This window comes from Lynx canadensis, chromosome B1, assembly GCF_007474595.2.
Source record: "Lynx canadensis isolate LIC74 chromosome B1, mLynCan4.pri.v2, whole genome shotgun sequence".
Taxonomy (NCBI): Eukaryota; Metazoa; Chordata; class Mammalia; order Carnivora; family Felidae; genus Lynx; species Lynx canadensis.
The window spans coordinates 73,954,340-73,974,362 of NC_044306.2; the positions used below are offsets into that span (position 1 = coordinate 73,954,340).

The window sequence follows — 20,023 nt, forward strand, 5'->3', positions numbered from 1 at the left end:
CAGTTCAGAGGGATTAAAAAACTCAGTCAGGGTTATATAACTAACTAGTTGCAGAGTGGAGACTAGAATCCAACCTCACTAGTTTTTTGGGTTTTTTTTTCATGTCAAGGATAAGCTCCTTAAATATCTCTGCACCATGCTTTCCTAACCTGCAAAATGGAAACACTGAAGATGGGAACCTATCTCCAAAGTTACTAGAATTCAAAAACATTTCCCTGTGAGAACTTCTAGCACGGTGACTGATACGTAGTGAGTGTTTAGTACCATGAGTTGAACTCTGAATGCATTCAAAAGATATTGATATAATATATAATAGTTTAAAATTTTCAATCACACACAGTGAAAGCAGTTTATTAATAAAAGAATCCTTTTCTGAACCCTTTTGTAAACCTAAAGCCAATACTCAGCTGTTAATGTGCACTCTCTGTTACAAGATCTCAATGTATTGTTTTTTTTCAAAGCAGTGCACCTGCTTCTCCTGCCACACCCTCTGCTCTGCCATATGCTTTGCCCACACACTGTTCCCCAGGCTGATTTTGTGAGTGTGTTAATAGCAACCAGAGGCAGGATGGTAAAGGGAAGAGTACCTGCTTAGGAGTTAGTTACAAGAATTCAGCCACGCATTTAACCACAGTGAGCCTCCATTTCCTGATATTTCAAGTGATGGAATTTTTAAAAATAGGAATGAGTTTTGGTTGTAGCTCTGACAGGTAAAAAGCTTGAAAGTCATCACCCCCATCTTACCACAAGAAAAACCTAGACAGACTGAACGTCAATAAGTTTTCTCGGATCTATCAGAGAATTAAGGTTAGTGGGAAAACCACCAGCCAAAATCTGGAAAGACGGGAATGCAGGGAATCACAGCGGAGATCTCCTGACTGGGAGCAGAAGCTCCAAGAGCCGCACAATGGTTAGAAACATGTAAGGAGTAACTTCAAAGAATTGCTGGAAGTGGAGTTTAGACTAGTGTGAGAGGGAAACTGTTGGCGGCCACAGTCTTAGGGACTTCCTCATATTATTTTAGGTTTCCAGCTCCAGGAACGCCACCAGATTCCCATGGTGTAGAGCCAAGGGGAAAACAAACAAACAAACAAACAAACAAACAAACAAACAAAAACCTTTGTGCTTCTGGCAGAGGGAGGGGAAAAGTAATCATTCTGAACTAGACCCAGAGTGTTCTCCATCACAGAGACACAGCAATGGAAATCAGAGCCTTCTCCAACGCGGGGGAAGAGAAATTACCCACTCCAGCCCCCTCTAGCCTTCCTGTCTCATCCAAAGGGAAAGCTAAAAGTTTAAAGACACTTGTAAAGATCATGGCACAGAGACAGAGGCCCACAAAAGGACTGAGACTTAATCACAGAATAGAATACCTGCACTGTCCGCCTGCCTTACCACCACATCGCAGGTGCCCAGTATAACAGTGGATTATAGCTGAAAGAGCTGCAAGCCTCAGAGGCTATACAAGAAGGAGTTTTGATGGAAGCTCAAAGACAGAGAGAGAGAGAGAAACAAGTATACTAGTGGAAATCGAAGCCTCTGATACCTACAGCAAACATTAATCACAGCCCAACCCCCAGGCAAATTAACACAAAAGATTTATTTATCTCAGTTCTTTTACCCCACACATTATGTTTGCCTTTCAACCAAAATTTAAAAGTCATGCTAAAAGGAGAATGAAACAGTCTGAAGAGACAAAGCAAGCATCAGAACCGGACCCAGACATTGCAGTGATTTGGGAATCATCACACTAGGAATTTAAAGTAACTATGGTTAAGATGCTAAGAGCTCTGGGGCGCCTGGGTGGCGCAGTCGGTTAAGCGTCCGACTTCAGCCAGGTCACGATCTCGCGGTCTGTGAGTTCGAGCCCCGCGTCGGGCTCTGGGCTGATGGCTCAGAGCCTGGAGCCTGCTTCCGATTCTGTGTCTCCCTCTCTCTCTGCCCCTCCCCCGTTCATGCTCTGTCTCTCTCTGTCCCAAAAATAAATAAACGTTGAAAAAAAAAAAATTAAAAAAAAAAAAAAGATGCTAAGAGCTCTAATGGAAAAAGTAGATAACATGCAAGAACAGATAAGTGATGCAAGCAAAGAGGTGGAAAGTCCATGAAAAAAATAAATTCTTAAAGTAAAAAGAAAACTGAAACAAATGAAAAATGCCTTCAGTAGGCTTATCAATAAAGTACATGTGGTTGAGAAAAGAATCAGTGAGCTTGAAGATAATATTATTGAATATAATAATAATATTCAATAATTCAATATTCAATAAAATTCAATAATATTATTGAAATGCAAAGAGAAAAAAAGAATTTTAAAAAACAAGAATATTCAAGAACCGTAGAACAATTTCAAAAAACATAATATACACATATTGGAATACCAAAATGAAGAAATAAAGCTGCTGAAGAAATATTTGAAGGGCTAACGGTCAAGAATTTTTGTTTAATTAATGACAGACACCAAACCACAGACCTAAGACACTCAGAGAAGAAGCAGAACAAATACCAAGAAATCTATACCTGGACATATCAAATTCATACTGCAGAAAGACAAAGGGAAAATTCAAAAACAGCCAGAGGGAGAAAAACACCCTACCTACTGAGGAACAAGAATTTCATCAGATTCTTCTTCTTAAACCATATATGCAAGAAAGGATAGAGTGAAATATTTAAAGCATTCAAAGAAAAATCCACCAATCTAGAATTCTAAATCCAGACAAATTATCCTTCAAAAGTGAAAGTGAAATACTTTCTCTCTCAGACAAACAAAAAGATTAGGGAATTCATCACCAGGAGACTTGACCTACAAGAAATGTTAAAAGAAGTTCTTCAGAAAGAAGGAAAATTGTATAGGTCAGAAACTCAAGTCTACATAGAGAATGGAAGAGTGTCAGAGAAGGAGTAAATGAAGATAAAATAAATTCTTTTCTTTCTTATTCTTAATCTAATAGATAACTCTTCATTCAAAGCAGTAATAGTAACAATCTACAGTTGACCCTTGAACAACAGGAGGGTTAGGGATGCTGCCCCCCCACCCCCCCACACACACAGTTGAAAACCTGCATATAACTTTTGACTTTCCAAGACCATAACTACTAATAGCCTACTATTGACCAGAAGCCTTACCAAAAACATAAAAAAATGAAAAAATATATAATTGATATACTAATAGAGTAGAAAAAATAGAATCATAAAATTCTCACTTAAAGCCAAAGAGTCTAAAAAAGGAAGAAGGCAGAGAGGAAAAGAAAGAAACAAACACTATGCAACAGAGAAGTTACAAATATGGTAGATATTAATCCAACTATATCAGTAATCAAATGTGAATGGTCTAAATGCACCAATTAAAAGACAGAGATTGTCACCATGAATAAAAAACAAAACAAAACAAAAAACAAGACACAATTATATGTTGTTGACAAAAAACTCACTTATAAGAATAAAGATGTAATCATCAGGGAGAAAAAGAGGCATTACATAATGATAAAAGATTCAGTTATTTAAAAATTTTTTGATGTTTATTTTTGAGAGAGAGGTAGAGAGTGCAAGTGGAGGAGGGGCAGAGAGAGGGGGACAGAATCTTAAGCAGGCTCTAGGCGCTGAGCTGTGAGCACAGAGCCCAACATGGAGCTCGAACTCACAAACAAGGACATCATGACCTGAGCCGAAGTCGGAGGCTCAACCAACTGAGCCACCCATGTGCCCCAAGATTCAGTTATTTAAAAGGACATAACAACTTTTTTTTTTTTTTTTTTTTTTTTTTTTTTTTTTTTTTTTTTTTTTTTTAAGAGAGAGAGAGTATAAGTAGGGGAGGGGCAGAAGAGAATCTTAAGGAGGCTTCATACCCATAGTGGAGCCTGACTTGGGGCTCATTGTGGGTCTCAATCTCACAAGCATGAGTTCATGACCATGAGATCATGCCCTGAGCTAAAATTGGGACTCTGATACTAACTGACTGAGCCACCGAGACCCCCCTAAAAGGACATAACGATTCTTAACATGTATATGCCTAACAAGAAGCATCAACATATACAAGGCAAAAATTGATTGAACTACAAGGAGAAATGGGCAAATCCATTGTTTAGTTAGAGATTTCAATACCCTCCTTCAGTAGTTGATAGATCAAGAAAGCAGAATATTAGTAAGGATAGAGTTGACCTGAACAGCACCATTCATCAACCTGCACTAATTGATGTTTATAGAATACATCTAACAACAGAAGAGTGCACATTCTTCTTAGGCTCACATAGAACATTCACCAAGATAGACCACATTCAGGGCCTAAAACACACCAAAAATTTTTTTAAAAAATTGAAATTATACAAAGTATGCTCTCAGACCACAAAAATTAAATTAGAAATCCATAACAGAAAGATAGTTGAACAAAATCCCAAAATATTTAGAGATTAAATAGCACATGAGTCAAAGAGAAGTACTTAAGAGAAACTAAAAAATTAGTTGAACTAAGTGAAAATGAAAATACAACATATCAAAATTTGTGGGATGCAGGAAAGGCAATGCTTAGAGGGAAATTTATAGCATTGAATGCATATATTAGAAAAGAAGAAAGATCTAAAATCAGTAAATTAAGCACCTACTTTAGGAAACTAGGGAAAGGAGTAATTTAAACTTACAGCAATCAGAGGAAAAGTAATTTTAAAAATTAGGGCAGAAAGCAATTAAATTAAAAAACAGTACATCAATAGAGAAACTCAGTGAAACCAAAAACTGAGAAACTTTTTTGAAAAAGATCAGTAAAGTTTATAAAGCTCTAGCCAGCTAACCAAAAAAATAAGAGGACACAAATTACTATATCAGAAAAGAAAGAGGGGACATCATTATTGATCCTATGGACATAAAAAGAAAATAATGGAATATTATGTCCACAAATCTGGATAACCATAATGAAATAGACTAATTCTTTGAAAGACACAAACTATATCAAAACTCAAAAAAGGAGAAATAAATAACCTGAATAGGCCTATTTCTATTTTTTATTCAGATATAATTGATATATAACACTGCATTAATTTTAGGTGTACAATATAATGATTTGATTTATGCATATGATGTGAAATTATTACCACAGTGAGTTTAGTTAACATCCATCATCACCACACATGGTTATAATTTTGCGTGTGTGATGAGAACTTTCAAGATTTTCTGTCTTCGCAACTTTCAAATATACAACACATTATTGTTAACTATAGTCACCATAATGTATATTACATCCCCAAGACTTCTTTATCTTATAACTAGAAGTTTGGAAGTTTGTACCCTTTGACTAGCTTTACCCATTTAAGTCACCCCATATATTCTGCCTCTGGCCTATATCTATTTTTTAATTCAGCCAATAATTAATATCTTTCTACCAAAGAAAGCTCCAAGCCCAGATGGTTTCACTGATGAAATCAGCATCTGAAGAATCAGATGCTACGTACCTTTGGAAATCAGAGGAATCTGTAAGATTAAGGCAATAGACACTGTAAATGAGCACTGTACCTAGTTGGTAAAACTGTCCTATGGGAGTGCAGGTTAACAATTCTGATATTGCTCTGTATGTTACTGGGATGGAACAATTAAGTACATAGATGGCAGAAGGTGGGAGCCAGTTTACTTATATATTTACACCCTGAGGGTATTATATATTATATGTAAAATGGCATTATTTTCACATTATTTCATTTTTTTAAGTTTTTATTTATTTTTGAGAGGGTGAAAGAGAGAGAGCACAGGGGAGGGGCAGAGAGAAAGGGAGACAGAGAGCATCACAAGCAGGGTCCATACTGTCAGTGCAGAACCTGATGTGGGGCTCAACCCTCCATGAACCTTGAGATCATGGCCTGAGCCGAAGTCGGATGCTTAACCAGCTGAGCCACCCAGGCGCCCCTATTTTCACATTATTGCATGCATAATTTGGATCATGTGCTTCAGAGGTGAGGGAATTAATCCAAAAGCTCAAGGTATTTTCAGAGTACAGCTTTTAATATGTCTATATTCTGAAGTGATCATTTAATCTTAGATTCTGTTCCGTGGTCTGTAGGAGCTGTGGACATCAGAGCGGCTTATTATAAATACCTAAAGCAAAGGAGCCATGTTATTTAGAAAACAAAGTCTGAAAATATAACATCACCTGCTCCAAGGTGATATCAAAAAGTGAAGAGAGAAAATAGACAGAAAGTGGAAAATTCTTATTTTGTTCGGACTACTACTAAATACCTGGGTGTTCCCAAATAGTCATATGGTTAGTAAAATATAGACAGAGCATCTGGATATTTGAATTTTTCTCTTTTCAACTGATGCTGTTGATATGTTGTAGACATGGCAGAGCTTCAAAACGAAATTATTTCCAAACGCTTTTAACAGCATTTTTAAACAGAATTTAATTAAAAAAATAAAATTTCATTCAACACCGGCCTCTCCACCTTCTTTGATATATTCCTATTTCTCATATCTGAAGGAAATAGGGGGAAGGTTCCAAAAAAGATTCCTTTTACCTCCCTTCAAATCAAGAGAAGGCCTGATGACTACATACAAAGAATTTGGGTTTCAGGCACACTGTTAACTTGCCTCAACACACAGGCAAATAATTTGCTACAGATTGAAACATTGCTCTATTTAAATCAACTTCCTGCCTATTAATAGCCGTGAAACACTAGAACATATTACTGTACCAGTAAAGCCTTAGGCCCGCTCAAATCTTTTTTAAGTGAGGCAACACACAAATACATGCATAGTCACATACATACCTAACACTGCATGGCACAATCTCCTTTAAGAATTCAAAGAGCAAAATCAACAGTCTGAATTGATTTGGAACTAGAAATAAGGACCAAGTGAATTTCTAATAGCCCTCCACATGCCAAAGTTCCCAACGTTTACTTGTTTATATCCATACTTCCCTTCACTGCCTGTGTGCTAATCATAGCAACAGTACTTCCTGGAGTCCTTTATTTACATGGGAATTTCCTGCTGACCTCTGGCATCTCCCTGCTCCTGCTCCACCTCCACCTATACAAACACACACAGACACATGTACAAATGGCTGCAAACACTTTGGGATTTGCAGTGCAAAGGAAATGAGCATCACATAACTTCCTCCCTCCCTCCCACCTCCTTCTCCCTCTCTCGCTCCCTCTCTCTCTCCCTCTCTCATGTTGTGTGATCCATTCATCATTCTGTATAATTAGGCAAATAAAAAGATACCTTTGTTTTGACTTGATTTGCTGTTCTTTTCAGGTTCCTTATGTGCATAGATACAAGAAAAAAACATGGTACCTTTGGGCAGCATGTGATTCGTCAGGAAATTCCTTCTGCCACGATGTGTGGGTGGGGAGAACGTTTGGTGATGTGATACAGATGCACAGGCTGCCCTTCGCCAGCAATGCAGATGTGTTTTATATGCACATGCCCAGATGGTGACCCCTCTGGCATTATTAATGTGTCCCAGCTGCCAGGCCTCCTCTCGCATGCATACACCTCGATTTCACATATTTCATGTGTTTATTTATGAGGCACCAAATTCCTACATTTCATATGTGGCAGTTGCTATTAAAAATGAGAAGTTTTAACTGCTCTGGAAATTGATAACCTTTTAAATTGATATGAAATGTGGCCCTCATTTCAAAATGACTCCTCATAGAATTAATTGAATTCATAATGCAAATTTCTGACCTTTCCCCTTACATGTTGAGAAAATATGGCATTGGGTATACACTTAGTTAAGAAATCAAATATTTTCATACCTGATATGTTATAATGTTCTTTTTTTTTTTTTTTTTTTAATTTTTTTTTTTTAATTTTTTTTTTCAACGTTTATTTATTTTTGGGACAGAGAGAGACAGAGCGTGAACGGGGGAGGGGCAGAGAGAGAGGGAGACACAGAATCGGAAACAGGCTCCAGGCTCCGAGCCATCAGCCCAGAGCCTGATGCGGGGCTCGAACTCACGGACCGCGAGATCGTGACCTGGCTGAAGTCGGACGCTTAACCGACTGCGCCACCCAGGCGCCCCATGTTATAATGTTCTTTTGCTTTCCCTTTGTTTCTGACCTCTAAGGCCTATTTTTAAGAAGTGGGATGTCTGTACATTTGACATTGCTATGCACTGCTAATTAAACCCAGGCATCAAGTAAGAGAAATTTGGGATCATCTAGAAATGGGTTGTACTTTTATAGATCCACAATGAGACCTAGTATTATAAAAATATAATCCAATCATTGCTCCAAAATATTATAGATTGTAATAACTCCATGGATTTGAGGAAATGGATTAGTCTTGTCAATTTTAGCTTATGATCTAAAGTATAAAAATAGGAGCATGGCAGTTTTGCTCAATTAAAATGAACTGACTCTTACTATTACAAAAAATTTCAGTATTTTTATGGGGAAATGTAAAGATGAATCAAATTGTTCAAACAGAAAGATGAAAAATGCAAAAGATCGATGATCAGGTTTTGCAAGATGAAGTTCATGTCTGTTTCCTTTTTTTTTTTCATGTTTATTTATTTACTTTGAGAGAAAGCATGTGTGTGCACAAGCAGGGAAGGGGCAGAGAGAGAGAGGGAAAGAGAGGATCTGAAGCAGGCCCAATGATGTCAACACAGAGCCTGACGTGGGGCTTGATCCCACAAACTGTGAGATCATGACCTGAGCCCATTTCAAGAGTCAGGCGCTCAACCGACTGAGCCACCCAGGTGCCCTTTTTGTTTCCTTTTTTAATATCAGAGATAATGAACTAAAAAAGTCAGAAAACATATCACTTATCATAGATTGCTATCTCCAAAATCAGCTATGGGAAATAAATGACCAAAATTCTGGTGTGATTTTCTTTTAAGGGGCTGTATACCTTTATTAGCAATAGCAGAGGGTCAGAGTTGCTAATGCTGAGTGCTAAAGTAGACACAAATGGAGTCTTAACTACCTACTATGTGGTCTCTGGTCCTCAGGAACAGTATTCTACTTCCTTAAGTAAAGCTGTTTGCCCTGTTTGGATATATATTTATCTTGATTTCATAAATAAAGGTGCTAACTCACATATTAGCTATAACCACACTCACAAGGTAGGATGGAAAATTAAAGCAATTAAAAGCATACCCTTGAGATAACGTGGGTTCAGTTCCAGACCACCACAATAAAGCAAGTATCACAGTAAAGAGAGTCGAATGAACTTTTTGGTGTTCCAGTGCAAATCACAGTTACATTCACAGTATACAGTAGTCTATTAAGTGTGTAATCACCTCATGTCTAAAAAACAATGTACTTACCTTAATTAGAAAATATTGCTAAAAAAAAAATACTAACCATCACCTGAGCTTTCAGTGAATTGCAATCACGGATCACAGATCACTGTAGCAAATACAATAATAATGAAAAGGCTTGAAATATTGCCAGGATTACCAAAATATGACGCAAAGACACAAAGTGAGCAAATACTGTTGGAAAAATGGCGTGACGGATGCGCTGGACACAGGATTGCCACAGACGTCCAATTTGTAAAAACATGGGATCTGCGAAGCTCAATGAATCAAGGCACATTTGTATCTGACTAATTTAGGCAAGAGTAAAGAATACTCTTCCCTGACTCTGTGCTGACAGCATGGAGCTTGCCTGGGATTCTCTCTCCCTATCTCTCTGCCCCTCCCCCACTGCACACCCACACACTCTCTTTCTCAAAATTAAATAAACTTAAAAAAAAAATACTATTCCCTGAAAGTACTGCCAGTAATTTGAAAACAAAAAAAGGGAGGTTATAGGGTATTTTTCCTCCCACACTCTCCAGATAATCACCTTAGATTGGCTCCATGTGTATTTTTGTTCAAATGCATGTTTTATAACAACTCTAGTGTTCTCCCAAAGATTTAGAGCAACTGTCAGAAGACTTCATATCAGTTCATTTATGAGGATGAAGCAATAAAAAAAATGAAAAACCTTGGAAATGTCTTCTTATTTGATGTGGAAAGAGGAACGGCTATGGCCTTGTCTTTTTCATGCACATCTTGAAGTCTTATCAAATAATTTTGGTTATGACCTTAAGGCTATTATGACCAAGACCTTATTAAAGGACCCAAAATTATATCCATAGGCTTTTGTTCCTCAGCTGCCTCCTTTTATCACAAAGATGAAGTAGAAAGAAGGAAGGAAGGAAGGAAGGAAGGAAGGAAGGAAGGAAGGAAGGAAAGGAAGGAGAAGGAAGGAAAGAGAAGGAAGGAAAGAAAACAAGAAAGAAAGAGAAAAGAAGAATAGAAAGAAAAAGAAAGAAAGAAGAGAAAGAAAAGAGAAAGAAAGAAAGATAAGGAAGGAAGGAAGGAAGAGAAAGAAAGAAAAAAAAAAAAGAAAGAAGAAAGAAAGAAAGAAAGAAAGAAAGAAAGAAAGAAAGAAAGAAAGAAAGAAAAAGATAAATCAATAATATCAGTCTTTGTTACACTCAGATGAAAAATACATGAAATACATGCCCTAATAACTGCTTCCACACCACTGGCAGACATAACTAAGCAATCATGATGCTCTTTCCACTACCCCAGGACCCAGGCTCAGAATCCTCCTCAACAGAGCATTGCCAGGGGCCACTGCCAATGCAAGTCCACACCTGAGACAAAACCTCTTTGCCATCCCTCTCTTACTTTGGTGCTGAGCAAGTAATAGGGGGTTAGTCTGCATGTGCTAAAACATAAGACCAGAGGTTACTGCTGGCTGTTTTTTCACAAGAGAGGTAATAGCTGGCATTAAGCCTGGTCTAAAGAATGGGAGCATCACTATGGTAACCATATCAAGTTGTTGACTCACAACCCATCAGCTCAGTCTACCCTGCTTCCTGCCACATGAGAGTAGGGCCAGCCAACTTAAAGAACCCTCTGAAGGTGACTTGGACTCAGGTCAGTGGTACAGGCCACGAAGGAGTTACACACAGATGAATAGGGAAGAGTTTGATCCCCACCTTGGCTTGCCTGGAAAAGGCAAAACAAAAGCAAAGGAAAGACAAGAAGCAAAAGGTGGGCTGCAAATCCAATAGTCAAGGGTGAGGGGGCCCCACAGTTGGGACTCCAAGGTTCACCCTGCAGAGTGCACTGGGAAGCAGGCAGAAGAGGTCCCAGAAGCTGCTGTGATGCCACTTCCTCCCTTTGATGTCACCATCTATTTGCACACATGTACATGATAGGAACAACAGCCCCTTGGCTCCATATATTACAGTACTGTTTCCAGAGCACTTTCCCATCCGTGGTCTCGTCTGATCCCCACCTCAGCACAGGCAAGAAGGGCAGGCATTGTTATCCCTAATTTTACAACAAAAGTGAGGCTCGCTTGTCCAAAACCACACAGCTTTTGAAGCCCAAAGTTGCCTTCATCTGAACTATCCCGGAGAAAAGAGGTAAAAGAAAAATGAATGTTTTGGATGATTTCCCATTTGAATTTTCAGACCACCACACTAATTCCTTCCAAAACTTAGCATGTATAGAAGAGCTTATAGCTAGCTGGAAGGTGACCCAGTTGCATGTTATAGACGAGATGGTGACACTGGTTTCCCCCAGAGTAGCTTCTGAATCATTTAATAGTGGACATGACATTCTGGGCCCTCAATCATTGAAAGAGACTTTCTGTTCATTTTTTCTGACAGCTGGTGACACTGTTGCAGATGTGGGTTGTCCCTCTGTATTTCACGATAAAACTTTACTGGTGGCGGTTTCTGTCTATGTGGGGAATGTTCTCAGTTATTACCAGTTACGTCCTCTTCAGAGCTACCCGAAAACCCCTCTCAGGAGAACACCAAGGTACGTATCCCCTCGTTCCTTCCCTGACACCCTCTTTATTATAAACATTAAGAAGTATACTTTAATTCCATTTTCCCGGATGGGGGAGGGGCATCACACTTTTTTTGCCCTTCAGTAGCAAAACTATTTGGAGATTAGCTATACCACTGTTTATGCTCATTGTTTAATGGTGATTTGGACATACCTGTAAATCTATTACTTCAGATACTAATGACAGCCAGAAGAAAGAGAAGTCAAACTATGTTTAAACTTTCTAGAACAAAGGGGTTCCTGGGTGACTCCATCCGTTAAGCATCCAACTTAAGCGTCCCAACTTCGGCGCAGGTCATGATCTGTCAGTCTGTGAGTTCAAACCCATGTGGGGCTCTGGTGCTGATAGTTCAGAGCCTGGAGCCTGCTTCGGATTCTGTGTCTCCCCCTCTCTCTGCCCCTTCCCCTCTCACACTCTGTCTCTCTTTCTCTTCCTCGAAACTAAATACATTAAAAAAAAAAATTTAACTTTCTAGAACACTATTTGCATATTTATTTTAGCTCAGCATTTTGTATGATTCCATCATAAGTTGTGTCACACACATTTTATAACAGAGCAAGAGTTAGATGTTTGTATTTCTAACAACTATATATGTATTTTATTTCGGTAAATCATAAGTAATGGCCACTTACTCCTCTCATAACAAATGAGGCTTTAATATTCCAATGCTTATCTTAACTACCATTGCCAACCTCTTGACATTTCTATAATTCCATTATGTTGTCCACAAATCATTCCAAAGTGCTTATAATCTCATAATGTGCCCACAAATTTGCTTTCACTCTCCTTGTTCTGCAGATAAGATCTGAATCTAAATCTAGATAAAACTGAAATGGGATAGAGAGAAAATGTGTAAGGCATTACATGGCAATAAGACAATGTCACATTTTGATCTTGGTTGGAGAACAAATCATAAGCTCCTGTGAAATGTTTTTAGGATTATTTAGCTATTCAGATGTTTGTTTTTAATCCTCAAAAAAAGTGGGAGAGACGGATATCAACTTTTCCTACTCTGGAGAAGAAAAAATATTCAATGAGAAAAGTCAGATAAATCAATGTAATGATAAAGACTGATATTCAAGGGGAGCCTGGCTGGCTCAGTTGGAAGAGCATGCAATTAGTGATCTCAGGGCCATGAGTTCAAGCCCCATATTGGGTGTAGAGTTTACTATAAATAAATAAATAAATAAATAAATAAATAAATAAATAAATAAATAAAATTTAAAAATTTATATTCAAATACATGAATTCTGGTTAATATTTTAATTTAATCCCATTTGGGAAGAGCTCTGAGGTGGTGGTAGGAGACCTCCTGAACTGGCCAATTTGGGGCTTTAGACCTTTGTATGGCCTGGTTTACCCATCTGTACATGGATATATGGTACCTTTTCTCCTTCTTAAAAAATATTGGAAGTTATTTAAAACTTGTGAAAGTGATCCAAATTTTGGATGAGCCAAAATGCACTTGCTTTCATTCCCTGGATATATCTATATTGTATTTCAGAGAGAACAGTTCACTTCTCCACTGTAGAATGAATTACCCCAGTTAAACCGCAGTATTTCTGTGCACATGAGCGCATTCAATGCAGAGGAACTTCATGACAAGAAATAGCCAATGCTCCCTCATTACTCTCCATGGCTCATGTGTCTCAGATGGCGGGGCCCCTGTCCTCTGTTCCTCATGCCCGCAGGGCATACAGTTCAGCTTCTCCTGCCTGCACAGCCCTGACCCCAGCATAGCCTGACAGACAACACGTTCCACTAACATTTAAAAAAAGACCTACAGCCACCATTTGAAGAGACAACAATGGGAGAGGCTAATTAGGACCCCATTTCTTCTAGAAAAGCAGTCTGGATAAAGAAGCTCCTGTTGATGAGTGGTAGTAGGCCCTAACGATCCTTATGGATCTTTGATCATATCATAGGTAAGTCACTTCTTAGCTATTTTCCATTAGGAAACAGGATTTCATTACTGGCTAGGAAAGCTGGTCAGATCTAACGGTCATGGTGCAAAAGCAAACCCAAGAGGAGTGGTCTCTCACACCAATGCAGTTTTTTGTTTTTTGTTTTTTTAACGTTTATTTATTTTTTGAGACAGACAGAGACAGAGCATGAATGGGGGAGGGTCAGAGAGAGAGGGAGACACAGAATCTGAAACAGGCTCCAGGCTCTGAGCTGTCAGCACAGAGCCTGCCTCAGGGCTTGAACTCACAGACCGGGAGATCATGACCTGAGCTGAATTTGGACACTCAACCTTGAACTAAGCCACCCAGGCACCTCTACCAATGCAGTTTAAAAACCAGCTGTTCCTCCCGCAGAGTATACCAAGCCTTGCTGTGGGGCAGAGTAACAGAGAAGGGGGGAGTAACAGAAGGGGGCAGAGTAACAGAGAACTCTCTATGGCAGTAGGGTTCAGGCTCAAAAACCGCCACAAAGAGCTGGCTTGGTCACATCAATTCCAGGCCAAGCTTTCCTTTGGAGGCTGCTCTGAAGCACAAACACAATTCCTAACCTGGTTTCTCTGCCTTCCAGTGTAATCTAAGTAACCAGGCAGTTCTGGACTCCAGTGCTCTAGAAACTTGTACTCCCCGTAGCAGGAGGATTTGGGGGTGGGGGATTTGGAAAATCTAACATACCTATAATATATATGCATATTGAGCATTATGTTCAGATCTTTTGAACATTAATACATGATCTCACATAATCTTCAGAACTACCTTAGGAGCTAGTGCTATCCCCCCCTCTATGATGAGGCAATCATAGGAGGAAGTCCTAGGTAGGGTGCCAGAGTCCCACAGGCAGTAACGGGAAGGGGGAGCCCAGAATCATACCAATACCACACAGAGTGTGAACCACCCCCCGCACCCCCCCCCTCCCCCGCCTGGCTCCCAACAGCAGGTTTTGCCTTAATGACACACAGAAGGCCTGCAATTAAAAAATCGAAACACCTGTGATGCTGGCACAACCTTGCGAGGGGACCCTGTAGGGGCAGAGCAGGTACGGGAAGTCCAGGACATGTGGAGTTCCTGAACCCGACTCTGGTGCTGGCGGGGGCTGTGGGGGAGAAGGGGAGGCCCTCTTGGGCCCCCCGCCCATGCTCACCTCTTGGAGCAACGTAAACTTCCGCCTCCATCTGGCTGCACTGAGCAGTGATCCTAACTGCCTGCCGGGCACTGGCAACCGAGAAGAACCGGCAGGCTCGCGAGTCACTGTGGCAGAGAGATCCCCAAAGCCCCGCCTGCCCTCCTTTAGAGGTGACTTAGGCTCAGAGCGACCTGACCCCCTCGTGCAGTCCGTGCGGAGTTTCTGGACCCTCCGAACTCCCCACTGCTGATCCCTCCCCCATGGGCGGACTACACCTGCAGGAGGAGGCGTGGCCCACAAAACCCTGGTACCAAGTGCCCTGAAGTGGTGAAGCTTTCCACCATAAAATGATGTATGACAACTCATTTCTCAAGCCAGCCCACAAACCCCATTCACAGCATCATTTTCAGAAGGTTCCCTCCTTTTTTTTTTTTTTTTTTTTCCTCTCTTTTCTTTTTCTTCATGCCCAGCACGGAGCTCAAGCCAGCTTGAATTCAAGACCCTGGGATTAAGACCTGAGCTGAGATCAAGAGTCCAGTCGATGTTTAACCGACTGAGCCCCACCCAGGCACCCCTCAGCAGGACCCTTCTGACTGGAATTCAATGAAACAGGGCATCTTTTAAAATAACATTGAAACATTAAATCAGTAAAAACAGAAAATAAGCATTTGGTGCAATAAAGGCGGGAACCTGGCTCCCGAAAAGTGTGGAGGGAGAGCTGAGAGGCCGGCCTGCCTCTTGCCCTCCAGCTCCCTTGGAAGCAACAGTCCAGCCACCGCCTTCTTTTCTCTGGGCACAAGGACAGTCCCCCAGCTGCTCCTTCTCCTCCCATCACTTCTCGTTCCACCGGCCAGAACCTTGTCCTGTGGCACCACGAATGCATCTTCCCACATCCTCCCAGACATGAAGCAGTGGCCCTTTCTGTAGGTTTTCAAAGGGCTTTTACTGCCAGGGATAAGGGAAACAAGCAGGGTAAGGAGGTCCCTTCTAAATCATCTACACCTGTGCCCTCAATCCCCATCTCCCATTTCTCTACTCTGACCCTGTGGGAAGAAGGAAAGGTGCTAAGAGTGGTCACTGTATGTGCTGGGATACACAAAGAACCCATCCACATAGCAGGAGAAAACCAGCCCGTGGCACACTTGTGATTCCATCCCAGGGCTAGGGGAGGGGCTCTGTGAGTGGAGAGGAGTTGGGGTGAGTCTGAGCCTGATAACGAGGACCTCTGTCCTTGGGCTGGGGGGTGGAGGGGCAGCGGTAGCAGGCAACACTCCTGGGGGAGGAGGTTCCCCCCTGCCCACAGCCTTGACTTCTCTGCTCATCTTTTGCTTACTCCAAGCTACTCCTGCCAAAACCACTCTAAAGCTAAACCCTAGGGCAGGGGAGGAGGGGTAGGGGAGGGCAGGGTTCCAGGTGGAGAAACCATCTCTGAACGCCACTCTAACATGAGGAACATAGACAAACTGCAATGAATATATATATATATGCACGTGCATACTATTTATATACTTTGTTGGTATTATATTAAAACTATAGATTATTATTGAGTTAGAGCTGATATAATCTACTTATTTCTTTATATTACATAATAAATAGAATTCTAGAAATTAAAAATCGACTTATAACAATGTTTGAAAAAGATAAAATATCATGTTCTGTATTTCTCCCCATTTTACAATCCACAGATTGGTCTACAAATGGTTTCTTCTAATCTACAAACTCAGCTATGCATTTGGTGTTGTGGGTTATTTGGCCATCATGTTTACAATGTGTGGATTCAATTTATTTTTCAAGTAAGTATCTCCAATTAAGACATTAATATCTCCAAGCACTTGCTTGCAATATTCACCTGGTCAAGTTCTCTGTATCAGGGATCATTTGGCCCTACAATGTTCCATACACACATTGTTTATAGTAGATGTCATTGGTGGAAACCACTAGAAAAGTATAAGAGGAAACCCTACAGATAAAAAGTTTCAAAAAATTATAAGCTTTAAAGAAAATCTGTACTTGAGGGGCGCCTGGGTGGCTCAGTTGGCTAAGCGTCTGACTTTGATTCAGGTCATGATCTCGAGGCTCGTGGGTTTGAGCCCCACGTCAGGGTCTCTGTTGTCAGTGCAAGCCAGCTTGGTTCCTGTCTCCCTCTGTCCTGCCCCTCCCCAGCTCATGCTTTCTCTGTGTCTCAAAAAATAATAAATAAAAACATCAAAAACTTTAAAAAAAAATCTGTACTTGATAGGCAAATTTTGAACATCACCATTAAAAGCAGGCCTACATTTGCGGTAGAGTATTCTTACAGAACTACAAATTTCCCCTCCGTAAAATTCTGAAGTGTCATTTCCTTGTATATATCTTCTTCCTTCAAAACCTCTGGAACTATGCTGTCCAGTGCAGTATACAATAGGTCATGTCACTATGAGCATCTAAACTATGAAATAAAAGTTCTAGAACTATAAGATACAAACTGGATTTCAAAGTTTGAAAAATACTGTTAAAAAAATAAAAAGAGAAAATAATTTTTATAATTGACCACATGTTGAAATACAGTGTTTGGGATGTATTGGTGAAATTATTTCATGGTTTTTTTTAATGTGACTACTAGGAAATTTTCAATCTGTATTTCTATATTGCCGGGGACAGCAACTGCTCTAGAGTTTGTTTCTGGTACCTATGAAGTCCCTTTTGCTGGGGACAGTCAGAAAAGGACAAAATTAAGTGCTTAGAACTTGAATGAGAGGTAAGGAAATAACAGAACAAGAAAGTCTTGTGAGAAATCAAGGAAATCAGGATAATTATAACTCAGAACTGAGCTCCTTGAAAAAAATGGTTGCTGAGATGTGCTTGTGGACGAGGTTCTCATGGGCAGAGCCAAGGCTGTGTATCAACCTGTGGCCTGGAAAGGAAATTTAAGACATACCACAAGGCTGTGGAAAGCAGCTCAAATAAAAGTCCCCAGAATATCTCTCACATTGAAGTTCCTCTGGGACCTTACCAGAATCAAAAGGCAAACATTGGCAACTCATAAAATAGGTCAGGCAATTGGATGGAGTGTCAGCTCTGAAAGGAAGGACTCTTCCTACGCAACGTAGCAATCTGATTTTATAAGCATTTCATGAAACTTTCACAGCAGGTGCTCTTACCATTTTCTAGCAGGAAAGGGATAGAAAGTAACTGTACAGATCTATGATTAATATATTATTCTGTGTATAGAAAGACACTGATTTCTTTTGTTTTTCAGCATATTGTCCATATAACTTTATTTTAGTGAATGTAAAAATATTCATAAGGAATTTTATGAAATCACTGAGCCTACAGTTGTCCCAAGACTACTTTCCATAAGATATAAGTTCCTTAACCATGACCTCTCCTACAAGGAGGCATAGCAAGAACTTAACCCTTTAGGCTGGGAAGGAACTAGTCCTCCCCTGAACATGGGGAGAAGATCATCTTCATTCCTCCCCACTATCTCAATTCTCAAATATACCCAGGCAAATCTTGAAAGGATAAAGCCACCACTTGTGTTGGAATTCCCAGTTCCCATCACAAAAAGAGCTGTACCCTCTAAGTCTACAAACTCTCTGCCTTTACCATTTCCTCCTCAAATTCACAGAGCACAAAACAACTAGAAAAAGTTTCCAGGACCAACCGACCAGCTCCCCTCCACTCCTCCCTCCCTTTCTGACTCACTCAGATCTACCCAGGCCCAGGGCTAATATTTGAAGCTGTTGAGAGATATAACAAACCATATGTGCAATGCTTAAGATTCAGAAATTAAATTAGGGGCTAATTACTTTTTAAAGAAGTGTTACTCTTAAAAATGGGATGCGGGGGTATCAGAGAATCCTATTATATTTGAAATATGATGCAACTTGCAAAATATTGTTTTCTGATTAACACGTAGTCACTATGGCATAGTAGCAAAGGGCCTCAAATTGAAGTGTGATCCCTGTTTTGTTTGTACCAATCGTCATGTTAAGCAAATCATTTTTTCTAAATCTCCATTTTTTTCAAATGCAAATGAGGTAGCTAATCATATCTACCTCAAATATTTGTTAGGCAAGTGAAGTATTGAAAGTATTCTGTAAAATCTAAGCTTGATAGCAGGGATTCTCAACCTGAGAAGTTTCTAAAAAGCACTGCTGGGCAGACCCACCCCAGGCCACGTACATCACAGCTCCAGAGCAGCAGAGTCTTAAATCTCCCCAGGTGATTCTAATCTATATTTAAGGCTGAGAAACACTACTCATTAAAGAAGTTCTTAATGCTGGCTGCCCACTGGAATCACCTGGAGTCTGGAGAGCTTCCAAAATATTGCTGCACAGGCCCCACCCCGAGAGTCTGATGTATTGGCCTGGGGTGCAGAGGGGAGATGAGGAGTTTACAAAGCTGCGCAGGCCTTTCTTTCTTGAACAGCGCACTTCAAAACCACCATTAAAAGACCCTCTCAAGAATTACTTCGCCCACTTACCATGGAGTGGTAAATTTGAAGAGAATTTAGAGACTTTAAGAGGCTTTAAAAAATCAATTAAAGTCTAAAAAAATCAGTTAAAAAAAGTACTCCCAACTTTCTGTTAGAGACTGCGGCAGGAATTTCTTCTAAGCTGCAACCCTCTCGAGCCCCTCATAGACCACGTTCTTATTTCCTTACCCTGTCATTTTCAATAGAATCAAGGCTAGAGATTCCATGGATTTTGGCATTGTATCCTTGTTCTATGGCCTCTACTATGGCGTAATGGGGAGAGATTTTGCAGAGATCTGTTCGGATTACATGGCTTCTACTATAGGGGTAAGTGTTGCTTTCATTCTCTGAAACTACTTATGGTGCATGGAGAAATGGTCTCATCTTACACATTTGCATCCGTTTTCGGAAACAGAGAAGTCTTTTTTTGGTTCTCCCAGACCAACTGCTCCCTAATTCTCCTTGCATCAAAAATTATCTTTACTAGTTGGTTAGAAAATATACTTCCTATTTATAGAAATTTGTTGGGAAATAAGGCTTTATTTATTTACTTACTTACTTTCAAGTAATCTCTAGCCCAATGTGGGGGCTCAAACTCACAACCCTGAGATCAAGAGTCGCATGCTCTACTGACAACCAGCCAGGTGCCCCCAGAGGCATCTTTTTAAATAAAATAATTATTTGGGGGGC

At 40.1% G+C, this 20,023-nt stretch overlaps 1 protein-coding gene across 1 annotated transcript in view; it reads left to right on the forward strand.

Annotated features, from left to right (window-relative positions):
- RNF175 (ring finger protein 175) overlaps positions 1 to 20,023 on the forward strand; it is a 48,286-nt gene that overhangs the window by 16,882 nt on the left and 11,381 nt on the right. The window contains 4 exon segments of the mRNA XM_030312884.1: positions 11,606 to 11,763; positions 14,561 to 14,566; positions 16,560 to 16,667; positions 19,540 to 19,660. Of these exon segments, the coding sequence (XP_030168744.1) occupies positions 11,606 to 11,763; positions 14,561 to 14,566; positions 16,560 to 16,667; positions 19,540 to 19,660 (393 nt within the window).